This window comes from Lactuca saligna, chromosome 5 (assembly GCF_052625555.1).
Source record: "Lactuca saligna cultivar CGN05327 chromosome 5, ASM5262555v1, whole genome shotgun sequence".
In the NCBI taxonomy this organism is placed as follows: Eukaryota; Viridiplantae; Streptophyta; class Magnoliopsida; order Asterales; family Asteraceae; genus Lactuca; species Lactuca saligna.
In genome coordinates this window covers 274,841,877-274,855,396 of record NC_136421.1, presented here as the reverse complement: position 1 = coordinate 274,855,396, position 13,520 = coordinate 274,841,877, and the positions used below count along the sequence as shown (strand labels likewise).

The 13,520-nt window shown below is 35.9% G+C and overlaps 1 protein-coding gene and 1 long non-coding RNA gene across 2 annotated transcripts; one reads left to right on the top strand and one right to left on the bottom strand.

Annotated features, from left to right (window-relative positions):
- The first annotated feature begins 555 nt into the window (after positions 1 to 555).
- On the top strand, positions 556 to 1,379 carry LOC145045882 (uncharacterized). Its single transcript, XR_013681911.1, has 3 exons — positions 556 to 690; positions 799 to 939; positions 1,045 to 1,379. It is a non-coding gene; the product is annotated as an uncharacterized LOC145045882 (long non-coding RNA).
- A 5,495-nt stretch (positions 1,380 to 6,874) lies between these two features.
- Positions 6,875 to 8,359, bottom strand: LOC145047916 (trihelix transcription factor ENAP1-like). Its single transcript, XM_078996279.1, has one exon. The coding sequence runs from the start codon at positions 8,140 to 8,142 to the stop codon at positions 7,222 to 7,224; it is 921 nt and encodes a 306-aa protein (XP_078852405.1). The 5' UTR covers positions 8,143 to 8,359; the 3' UTR covers positions 6,875 to 7,221.
- Between the last annotated feature and the right edge of the window lie 5,161 nt (positions 8,360 to 13,520).

Here is a 13,520-nt window from a genome sequence, read left to right as displayed (position 1 = left end):
AAGCTAGCTTATAAGCTACTTTTTGATTTGCCAAACACGACAACATAAAAAAGTTTGAAAAATAAGCTAGCTTATCAGCCGGACCGGCCCGTTGGGGATTCTGAAAGTGCCCATGAACAAGGCCCAAATAATCATAACTCCCAATTCTTTATAAAATTTATAGTAGCCTATGTTCAGTGGCTCAAAACAAATTAGGTCAATTTTCTATCAATGTATCAGGCGACACAGATAGGAGAGAGCGGGAAAACTAAGGGTGTGTTTGGTTGTAGAAAATTGTTTTCATTTTCTATGAAAATGTTTTCAAAAAATAGGGTTGGGTTTTCATTTTCAATTTTCAATGAAAACGCATTTCATTGGAATGGGTGGAGTTTTCATTTCCCGACTTAGAAATTTGGAAAACTTTGGAAAACTATGAAAATCATTTTTCTAATTTACATACAATTTGGAAAACTGAAAATTTTCATTTTCAAAGAAAACTTTTGAAAACTGAACGAACCAAATATATTTTCAAAGATTCTGTTTTTCTTGGAAAATTTTCCTAAAAAACCTAAAAAATTTTCATAACCAAACGCTCTAAACTTTTGGGAAAAGGAAAAAAACCGCTTCGGTCTTCACTGATAACGCTTACACTCATGGGTCATGATTTAAAACTTCCTCTGATCCTTAATAGGGAACAACAATTCAGCAACGGTATTATTTATTTATTGTTTGCTTCTTTTTAACATATCAATTGATTTCAATATCAGAGGCAATCAACAATCCTACTTCTTTTTCTTTCTTCTCAAAACTCTGAAGCAGTGATATTAGTTTTCAATCAGAGATTCAGAGGCAATCAGCAACATTAGGTTTCGAAATTTCTTACCACTACTTGCTGCAAAGATTTAGAAGCTTCAAAGTTCTTACCTGTTTGAGGTTTCGAAATCAAAAAGTAACATTAAGGTATTTCTGATTTGTTTTCATGGGTCGTTACTTCTTTTTTTTTTTCTTCTGCTTAGTTTTTTATTTCTAATTTCTGATTTTTTTTTTTTATTATTGTTTGAAAAGGTAGACTACACTCTAATCATTAATCAATTTCCAAAATCGGAGGAACAAAGATATCAGTGTCGAAAATCAAAACTCAAACAGAACAAGTATTTGAGGAAATCAATTTCTAAATTTTGAAGGTACATACACATCATTTCTTTTTTGATAAATTTTGATTTGTAAGAACTAAGAAGTAATTGAGTCTTTTTCTTTCATTCTTTGACTCAGTGAATATCAATCCAACTTTCCGTTTCTGATTTCAGATTTCTGAATTTTTTGATTTCTTAGAAGCATATTATTGTTTTTCTGATTTGAAGTTTCAAAAATCAAAAGGTAATTTCCTGATCTATGGATTTCTTTAGGAACATATTATTGTTTTTCATCTTGATAATAAAATATATCATGCTGATTCGATTTTTTTTTTGTTTGTTTGTTTTTTTTTTTTTTTTAGTTTTGACTTTTGATACCCTTTCATGTTGATTTGAAGTGCTGAAAATTTAGAAACAGAAGAAATCTACGATGTTATTGAAAATTTTTATTTCAATGAATATTATGAGGGTGGCTTTTTCAGTTAGAAGCAATTTTTTTTGTACTATTTTGAATGAAGTTTTAATTTTATGTATTTTGCAATAAAAATGAAAAATTATAACCTTTTAGCTTAAATTTTTTGATCTTTTAAGTTTTAGGTTCTATTTTTTGTTAAATTGTACAGGGTCTTTAAAATCTACCGGTCGGGCCTGCTTATCAGTTAGCTTTGACGTACTAAACACAACCTAAATACTAGTTTTGGCTTATACCGTTGTGAACCGGTTATTTAAAAAAAAAAAAAAAAAACCTTAGAGATACACCCTCTAATTAAAACTACAAGTGGGCTAAATTTTGTACCGAATGAAATGTATTGGGCTAATTGGTATTTTTTTTTTTTTTTTTTTGGGATATTACATTTTAAATTGTATTGGGCTAATTTTTTATAACTTTGGACTAAAAGTTGGTGCACCATATTTTTTTTGGACTCCATACCAGATTCGCCCCCGGTTAGAAATCCGAAAATCACAAATAAAGGATCTTGTAACACTTTTCCATACCACATACATGGTACATCCCACATTGTCATAAACCCAAAACTCTTCACAAACCATGCAAATTGTCCCATATTAAAAGTTACATGCAAACATCCTATAAAAAAACCCTTACTTTCCTTGGAAAAACTTAACCACCAAGTTAATTGAAGTATACATGGACAATTTAACTGAACATTTCCTAAACTCATCAAAAACACCCCACGTAGACCTTCTCCATGCAATCCCATTTCCATGCATAACTTTTTTTTCACGTTTAGGCTACCAAAACCCTTAAACCCAACAACCAACCGACTATTTTTCTTCCTTTATGATTATCCTTCCTAATCTCCACCATCCAATTACACTATATATTGGAATAAAAATCTTATGCAAATTTACAAGCACCCCCGACTTATGCATCCAAAACCACGTCCTAAATCCTAATCATCAAACTTTTTTTAACCAGACACACATTTTAATATCTCACGCACATGCAACAATTACTTGTCAAAATGTCATCCCAATTCCTTCACACTCACGGCACTTACACATCCAATTATCCAAACACTCCTGCATAATTCGACAACTACTTTCCTAAACCATTTACAATTCTTTAATTACAATGTCCCATATCGCTAAAAAAACAAAACTCAGCCTCTCAACTCAACCTATAAATACATCACCAATCAACCACTCTCAAATCATCCCTATAAATAACGTTACGAGCGGCTAAGCATCTCGCGTTCACCTCCTGGTATTTTAATTTGTCAAATAAACTAACAAATTCCTTTTGATACCAAATAGTTATTGTTTATTGCGTTACACATATCGTATTTATTTATACTTGGTATAATTTATCATTTGTATTACCTAATCTAATTATCAGTTTCAAATGTAATAATGTAGTAATAGATACAACTAGAAGAGTGATGTGTAGAATAGTCACGATCCGCTTGGTTGTTGGATTTTCCAAAGATTGTATATTGGAAGGATATTGGCTCTCGACTTTCTTGTATGACCACTATTTGCTTGGTAATCAAGTGTATTATATTGGAATTATAAATTGATACAAACAATCAATTTGATTCTTACATATTTATTGTTAAGGAGATAAGTCAATTTGTAGACAAACCGTAGACTGTGCCTAAAGTGTATCATATTTATATTAATTAATTATTTGATTAAGTCTTTTTGATACAATTATGTCTTTATCATGATCCAAGTAAGAATAGAAATTGAGATAAATATGTCGATCTTAAATTTAATATTGATACTTAATCCTACATCACTCACCATATAACCATATGCTAATTAATCTGATCTCAACCAACGATTTTTTTTTTTTTTCAAGATAACCATATATATAATCAACATCAACATGGAAGTCAATAACTCGTAATTACTTGCGCTTAGATTTTAATGCATTTATAGTAATTTGTCTTTGATTAGCACACTAATTTAATTGAAATACACCTTATTGTGTGTCTATTGTTGATGTTGAACATATTAATAGACTTAAGTATAATGCAAAAAAAAAAATGGTAATTTTCAGTAAAATTATTTAAAGAAAAACACTTTTCATGATTTTAGTGTCCGAAAAAAACCAAGTGATCAAGTAATTATTTAAAACAATATGGTTACTCTAAAATTATTTACAAAAACTATAAAGTAACTTTTATTTGAGATTATTAAACTATTTAATTTTAAGGGGTAGTTCGTAGTTATGACAGCTTCTTAGGTAAGAGTGTGTGAGTCGGAGTTTGTGTTTTGACGAGTTGGAGGTATGAAAATGTGAAGGAATAGTTATGGAAGGTGGTAGAGAGATGCAACAAGTGTTGTTGGAGAGAACATGGTGGTGATTTTAGGGGTATTTTAAAACAGAAGTTAGCCTACGTTGGGGAGTCTCTGGCACAGATTATGTCCGTCGGTTGTTAGAAATAATGGCGGTGTAGGCGGTGAGTAAGATACGACACGAAGCAATGATAGTATAAAGATGGATGGTGGGAGTGGAAAGGATACACAAAATCGGTGGTGGTGAAATGGACATAATTATATTGTCCTAATAAATTGACTATAGACCACCACCACCGATATTTCTTTTATCCATTTTACCACAATCAAACTAATCTTTATACAATTATCATCCTCTCATGCCTTATTCACTTTCTACACCCCCATAGTTTCCGAAGACAAACGAACATAATCAGTGTCAAAGGCTTCGTAATTTGTGCAAACAGACTCTTTAAAATCAAACAAATGAAATTCAGTTGATCCCTATAATCGATCGGCTTACTCATCCCAACCACCCCCACCATGTTCATCCCTTATAACAACACTTGGTCACACCTGTTTGCCACCTATTTTATTTGTTTTTGCGTTCTCATAACTCCAACTCCTCAAAACACACACCCGACTCAACACTCCTGCCTTAAAAAAAACATCATGAGGTGTCCCATATTAAAAATGGAGTTGGTGAATTGTATGAATATCACATATTTTAATTGTATGATTGTTGTATGAGTACCTAACATTAGAAATGCAAGATATTGGTAACACCAATAGAGAGGTGCAACAAAGCATCGTTGTCAGCGATAATCATGGTGGCAATGGTTATGATGAGTGTGGTGGCACCAGTTGTAACGGTCATTTATAAAAAATATGTAAATTAGAGGTGGTTTTCATAGCTTGACATTGATTATGCTCATCGTTTCTTGGAAACACTACTTGTGAAAGTAGTTGGAAATAGGGATGAGCAAATGGACCGGGGAACCGGCCGGAACCGGAACCGGCACCGGAACCGGAGCCCGATGGAACCGGTCGGGCCGGGACCGGGACGTTATTTTTATAGATTTTTGGAACCGGGAACCGGTAGGAACCGGAACCGATATAACCGGAACCGGTAGAACCGGTAAAAACCGGTAGAACCGGCAAAAACCGGAACCGTATGATGCTATTTTTCAAGGACCGGTTCCAACATTTGAAGACACGACAAGAACCGGTAGGAACCGGGAACCGGTAGAACCGGACCGATAGAATCGCCGGGCCGGTTTGGTTCTTGATTTTGGTCGAAGCCGGTTCCCGGTTCCGGTCCGGTTCGGACCGGTTCCGGCCGGTTCGGTCCTTTTGCTCATCCCTAGTTGGAAACACCACCCATTTACCAACACTATTTGTTGCTATACAATCGTTGATTCCTCCCACGTTTTTGTTTGCAAGACTTCTTAGCTCATACAAACATATTCTTTGAAACCAAACAAAGATGATTTGATTCCTACAACTCTTATCTCTACTAGTTTGGGTCATTTAGAGATAAAAACGAACCCAACCCGTCTATTTCGGTTTTTGGATTTTAAAATCCAATGGGTTCGGTTTTTCAGTTTCTAGAGTTGGTTTCTCGGTTTATGGGTTCACGGGTTTTGGAATCGTTTAATCATGAAAATCATTTGTTGTTTCAATGAATTTTGTAAGATGTCAAAAAATAAGGGGCATGGCAAAGTGTTCGGGATTTGCTTGTTGTTAAATAATTATTTTCTTTAGTTACTTAGAGAGCGTTTTGATAGAGAAAAGAGAAGATGTTTATTATTATTATTTATTTCCACCACAATAACTTAAGTTTAAATGTTTGGATAAAATCCTTAAAAATCAGTTTATTGTGTTAGAAATAAACTAAATAAGCTAATTTTAATAAACATCTTCCATCTTCCCCTTGTTTATTGATTATTCTCACCACAAATAAACTAATAAACATCGTTTACCGATTATTATCACCACAAATAAACTAATAAACAATAAGTTAATCCAAACAGCCCTTATTTTCTATAATTCAAAGTATTTTAAGTTAAATTTAAATAACTGGCCATTGTATCGTTAACTTCTTTTTAGAGAAACTTAAATTCAGAATAGGTCCAATCAAAATCAAAAATCAAAACCAGAAACCCCTTAATCAAATCTTTAAAAAAAAAAAATTAAAGCATTTTTTTCATGATTGATGAAGAACTAAATTTGGTATGAATGTGTTAAGTTATGTAAGAATCGAATTTAAGACATTGCATTTTTTAACGAAAAATACACCATTAACGTTGAGGTTTGAAAAAAAAAATGTCGGAAGAGTCGAATGAAAAATAGTTTATTTTTTAAGGTGGTGTTTGCTTTATTCAGAAGACAATAGACACGAGACACACACACAAAACCTAAGACTTTTTTTGTGCACATTCTACTTAGGCTAGTTGTTAGAAAAGAAGGGAGAAGAACTTGTAAAAGGGACAGAGGACAAAGATTCAACATAACACAAAGTTTTGGTTTTTATAAAATTAAATTATACTCCTATGTTTATTATACCATCAAAGGTAAACCCATTAATGTGATAACTTTTATTTATATTCACTAAACACATTAATGTGATTACTTCTATTTATTTATATTCACTAAACACATTAATGTGATTACTTTTATTTATTTATATTCACTAAACTCATTAATGTGAAGGGTTATTGGTTGTAATTTGATGTTTTTTAGGGCATTATTGTTTGTTAAAACCCAAACCTGACTAGCATAGTATAGCCCTCGAAAAGAATACCCCTTCAAATTACATGGTTAAATGATTTTAAACTAAAGGAATCGTGAACTCACATACCTGAAGTAAAAACAGTCGGATATATGAAACAACTAATCAACAGAGTATATAGAACACCAACATTTTACTTGGTTTCCTAACAAAATTTCATCTTTAACCTCAATGCAGATTGCAGAACAGAACATATGTCAGTGAAGATAATCAATTAAGCAACTCAAGATTCAAGAAAAAACAAAGGTTAGTGACCAAATTGTTCAAGAAAGAGTATCAATTATCATGGTCTACCACCAACTTGTTTTTCTAACGCAAAGACATTGAATAGAAGTAACTACAACATTCATACTCTTATCTAATAATAATTACTCTTACAGTTAAAAACATCCTCTTCCTCTTCCATGGAAATCATCAAGATATTATGTTTATATATACTTTCTTTTTTCAGCATGCATAAATGGGAGAAACGCAAATAGGTAATGCTCACCATTGTCAGTCAGAATCATCACTCAACGATAAACACCATCAGATGCAAAGCTAACCTTTTTCTTAACGCATGGCAAAACAGGGAGGTTAACTGTAAACATCATCATCAGAAACTGTCCTCTTTGCTTGCTTTATCTTCTCCAGCTGAACCTGTGTATCCATGAACAATTGCATCCTCTGAACTTCCAAATCTTTGGTGAATTGCATCCTCTGTTTCTCCAATTCAATCATCTGTTTCTGTTTCTCTCCCTCAACCCTCTCGTATATCTCTCCGAATCTCTCAATAGCCCTTGCCAACCGCTTCATGCACTCGGAATCCCCTCCTCCTTCCTTCCTCACTCCTTCCCCACCCGCACCACCTTCTTCGTCGCTCGTCCCCAGAGACTCATCATCCTCTGATCCATCCTCCTCCGCGGCTGCAGCAGCGGCAGCAACAGCCGAGTAATTCCTCCGAAAATACGAGTCATCCACGGCCGCAGCCACCGGAAGCGGTCGTTTCTGAGGGAGAACCGCGAGAGGCTGGGGAAATTGAGAAGACAATACCGTCGAAGGAGGTTTCCGGTAGGGTAATGGAACGGCCGTCGGCGGTGATGACGATGAAGACTTCTTCGCGGTTGCAGCGGATCCGATTAACGAGTCCAGGCGAGAGTAAAACGGCCAAGAACTGGTAATTTGGCCATTGGATTCCGAAACCCTAGCTTTCTCAACCTTATACTTCTTCTTCAGAGTGTCGATCCGATTTTTGCACTGAACGTCTGTACGCCTTGTTTTCTTGGTATGGCCATGACGGGCGTTGACGGAATCGGCGACCTCCTGCCAATCCTTTTGACGGAGGTTCCCACGGTTGAGCTCAAGGTAACGGCGGCCCCAAGCGTCGACGAGAGTCGACGTCGCATCCTCGCTCCAACAATCCTCACGGAAAGGGAGCGGACGAGATGAATTAGGATGGTTTCCTCCGGCTGAGGCGACCGGAGACGGAGAATTGATCAAAGCTAACTCGTCGCCCATCTAGGGTTTGTTTATCGGTGAAATTTTTGGGGGAAAGATAAATAGAGAGAGAGAGTACAAGTGGGTGAAGCGTCGGTGTCGGTACCGTTTCCATCCATTGTCTGACTGGCATCTCTTCGCCGATGTACGGCTCCAACTCCGACGTGGAACTGACGTTATGTTATCTGTCGCTTTGTATACTTGTACATGCCATACTCGCTTTCCTCACTTGTACGTTTCCTTCCAATGTTTTCCCAAATCACTTGTTTTTGCTACCTAATAAATATAGATCATATTATTCATCTTATTATTATTATATATTATAACAAAAATGCTTATAAATAATATAATTTTATGGTTTTGAACTTTGGCCATTAAATTTTTTTTTTTAGCTTTTCTTCATAAAATATAGTTTTAAGGTTTTCCATTTTGTCTATAAAAATTTGTTATTTTAGACTTTGTTTGGCCATAAAAAAATTTATTTCAAACTTTAGACCAAAAAATAAAATTATGTGGATTGTTTGGTGCTTTTATCTTCATATATCCCTGTTATATAGTCGAATGCCACTTTCCACCCTGTTTGTAAAATATTAGTTTGATAAAATTGCAAAAAATGGTCCAAGTGGTATGTATTTTTTGGGAGTTTTAGTCCAAACCACAATTTTTTTCGATTAATAGTCATTTTGAACTAGTTTCCTTGCATTTTTGGTCCCCTAGAAAACTGAAAAGACTAAAATGCTCTTCTGATACATTTTTTATGGTTTTTTTATTTAATTTAAAGTTTTATTAATAAGAATTATGGGGCCCACCTCTCTCTCTCTCTCTTTCTTTCTCTCTCTCTCTCTCTCTCTCTTAATCTGGGTCTCTTGTGTCGACCGATCAATATACGAACACCACAAGTAAATATAAGGAAACGATGGCAGTGGTGGTCAAATACTCACAGTGGCATAAAGTGATGGCTGGTCGGAGTCTTCACAGTGTCCTTGGTGGTGGTGACAGGTCAGGAACTAACGACGGCAGTTCCGTCTTTCTGGCAAGTTCATTCCTTGCTCGCTTTGACTCGTCACCAGAGCTGTAGAGATCAGGGATGGCAGCAACAGGCAGGTGGGCGTCAGGAGGTGGCTTAGGAAGGTACTACGTAGGAGGAGGAGGCTTAGAACGGTTGTGGTTGCTCGATAATGGTGGTGATAGTCGCGTTCCCGGCGATCGTTTTCTCCGTTTTTTTTCACCTTGTCGTTGGCAATAACGGCAAAGGAACGGATGACGGAGGTTATATGAGGAAGGAAGCAACGGCGTCAAGGTGTTGATGGTGGTGGGTCACAACGAGAGGAAGCGGAGAGTGATGGCAATGGTGGTTGTCGTCATCAACAACAGTAGGCGGCAACTCCACTGCCTTGTGTGTCTTTTCGCCTGGTAGTACACTACGAGAGGAGGGGAGGGCGGAAAAGGATCGAAAAGGGGAGGTTGCAATGGGGATAGCAATAGAGGCGGTTTGGCTTGAAGAGAGAGAGTGTGAGAGAGAGAGAGAGGGGGACATGTGGAGCCAATTTTTATATTTAATAATAATAATAAATTTATAAAGTGAAGATAAAAATGAAAATTAAATTCATTAAGGGTATAATAGTCTTTTTAGTTTGGACAGGGACCAAAAGTGCAAGGAAACTAGCTTAAAAGAACCACGAATCCAAAAAAGTCATGGTTTTGACTAAAACCCTATAAAAAATGCATACCACATTGACCATTTTTGCAATTTTGTTTATTAGTTTTACCCCCTCAAATTACACCGACATTTTCTACCATTTACATTTTTTTATAGACAAAATTGCAAAATTTGGTCCCTGTGGTATGTCAAAACTAGCACATTTGGTCTAAAATGGGTTTGGCTTGCAAGGATGGTCCAATAGTTTTATTTTGTTGCAAGTTTAGTCCAATGGCTTAACAACTGTTACCAAGCTCCCGTTACTTTACCCATGCCCCTCTCACTTAAGGGTATTTTAGTCCATTCATCTATTAGTCCATTAAGAGACTTCAACGTCTCTATTCTCGTCTCCAGCAACAAGCCCTAACGATCACTCCATCTGTGATTCCATCTTCTCCATTGACAATGGTGATGTGCTTCTGCATAAAGTGGGCGATAGTTCGGACATCGTGGATAGATAACAACCCAGGGCGCCAATTTTGGGGATCTCCTGACCCAGTAAGTATTTTACAATTTGTTTTTAACGACTGCTCCCTGATAATCTAATGTTTCTTTCTTCTTTTTTCAAGAATTCGTCATGTGGGTTTATTGGGTGGTATGATGAACCCATGTGTGCTCGTTCCAAAGTTATAATAGCATGACTGCTTAGGACAATCAATAAGCTACGAAAAACAGTGGATGATATAAAAGATCAAGCAAGTAAGCATGAAAAAGAAGTGGTGAAGATCAAAGAACAAGCAACTATGTTGAAGTATTACCGAGTCTATACCTGGATTTTTTGTTGTTGTGTTGGTGTTGTTGTAAGTGCTCAAATGTTATGGATATCTTTTGTAATAGGTTAGGGGTATATGTGTCTGGTTTAGCTAGTTTTTTGCAAATGTAGAACATTGTTGTAATGCAAATTAATGGTAATGAAAATTTGGTATCTATTGACCAATTATGGATTTGTTATGTTGTTCATGCATAACCTGCTAAAGATAACATCGCATGCATCCATATGTAGTTAGCAGAAAAGCATACAAAACATATAATACCTATTATCATCTTCAAAATACATGTCATAAGTTAATTCAAAAACAAAGTTATTGCAACAAAAGACATCCTACATCTGAATCAAAACAAAGCTGTTCAACATAGTGAAACCAAAAGATAAAACCAACATAGTCCATCAAGTCCCTCCTTGACCTTTGCATGTCCTGGAGTTGTGACCATGAATCTCACTGGGACCAGCATCTGACCTTTGACTCTAACTTTGACTCTTGCTTTGACTTCTCTCCTCCATGGACTGCCTTCTCTTCCTTTTGGGTCTCCCAGGTTGATTACGGTGTGGGGGAGGTGTGATCTACATTGGATACTAACTTCTAGGCCACGATGCCCGACCCTTAATTGGTTTCACCTTATACCCATATGCAGTTTTCCAAGTTTGTAGCCAATGCACCTTGTGGACATAAGTATGGAGCTCTTGTACACACTCACCATGATCTGCTTTGTTATACAACATATAAATCACATGTCTGCAAGGGATACCTATTAACTCCCATTTCCTGCAGCTGCATACCCTTTCTTGCATATCAACAACATGTTGATCATTCCATGGACCTTTGACTTGGTATTTTTCATCACCACACCAATCTGCAATGTACTGAGTAGTTGCTGCTTCATTCTTCTCCATGATCTTTGTTGTTGTTGGGGTGAGTAGGCCTACACACTTCTGTTGCACCTTAAGGACATTGCATATCCTCTTCATCATATATTCCATAATAAACTCCAAGCAGCTAATAATTGGTTTATCTCTCCCATCAACCAACTTGCCATTAAACACCTCACAAAGGTTGTTTAACAACCTGTCCGTGGTTGCTCTTCCTATATAGAAAAGGGTAAAAGTGTTATAATGTTGTGGTGGTCATAAAAGGATAAAAGGTTCATAACATGGTAAAAGGGTAAAGTGTAAAAGGGTCATAACATCTTACATGTGAAATGGCTTTTTGCCCAATGTTGTGGTGGTATTGACTTTCAACCATTCATATGTTGAGTTGTCATATAAAGTCAATTGGTGCATGTAATGGTTAAACTCTGGCACTGTTGTAGCTGTGGCACAATCCCAAAGGTGATCTTTATATTCCTTAGTTATCCATTGTTTCTTCATGTTCTCATGTATATGTCTGAGACAGGACCTATGCTCAGCACATGGGAACAATTAACTAACTGCTTGTAGCAAACCTTGGCAACAAATAACACATAGTTAGAAAATAAAGATTAAAAATAATAAAAAAGTAACTATTACCTTTTGTTTGTCACTAACAAAAGTGGAATTAGACATAGCATGTAAATTCAAGTCATCACCAAGACATTCAAGGAACCACTTCCAAGATTCACAGTTTTCAATCTCTACAATGGCATATGCAAGTGGGAATATGCCATTGTTGGAATCTAATCCAACTCAAGGATATAGTCTCTTAGAACTTCATATTGTTTTTTGTAATCACCCACTACAATATTTTTTGCATCTGCTTTATCTCTAAAAACTTTATGAATTGAGAAACCCACTCCATACTTCTTCTGTAGTTGTTCTTGGAGAGCGTTAACTGGGATAGTAGGGTTGGATTCTACCTAATCCATAATTTGTTTGGACATAAACTTTGTTGTTGCATCTCTAACCTTCCTTGTATTCATACAAGTGTGGTTGTCTTCATATGTTTTAATATACCAACTACTTGAATCTGTAGACCTTGAGGCATGTAACATCCAAGGACAAGAACAATCTGCTTTATCCTGACTTGACCCACCTTGTTTGTCCTTTTCTTTAGTTTTCCCTTTATCTTTCCATTTACTTTTCTCAGGTTGGGTAGGTCCACCAACTCCATCATTAGTAAATGCCACAACTCCATTACATATGGCCTTCAATCTGCATTTGTCATTTTTTTAAATGCAATATTCTATTTAGTTTCCAATGCATGCATTTTGATTTTCTCTTTCAACTCCTGCTTACTATTATACTTTTGACCTATTTTAAAATGACACTTATGAACCTCACCTAAAGAACAACTTTTTTCCTTAGTTGTTTCAAAACTGCTCTTCTTTTCCTGTCCTGATCAGAATCCTCATCAATGGAATCAAAAGCATCATTGTCAATGACATCTAACTCATCGGCTTCTTCATCACTCTCATGTTGTCTAGGATTCCTAGTCCTTTTTTCCAAGAACTCTACTTATGTATCAGTACTCATGTTAAAATCCCTCATATCAACTTCAACATCTTCAATTACATTATCTTCATCCACCCAATAATCATTGTCATCATTATCATCTTCTTGCTCTGTTTCACTTCCTTCTTTACTTTCAACCTCACTTACATTTTGTTTTCCATTACTATCCATGTTAGACTGAGGTTGGTTTTCACTTCCATCTTGGACACAAGCATCAGTTTGATAGTCAAAATCCCAAAAGTCATTCATCTTAGGGTGCTTTTCTTCATCCATCTGAGGTTGGTTTTCTTCATCCATCTGAGGTTCATTCACATCATGCATGTCAGGGCCATTGACTCCATCAACATTGCTTTGTAGTATTTTTGGTATAGTCCAATATCAAAATTAATAGTTGCCACAACAAAGTCTTTGGCAATCTTCTCCATCAAAGTATATTTTCTTACTGCAAGATGCCATCACTCCATCCTTGCTCATAACCCTTCTCCTATTATATTC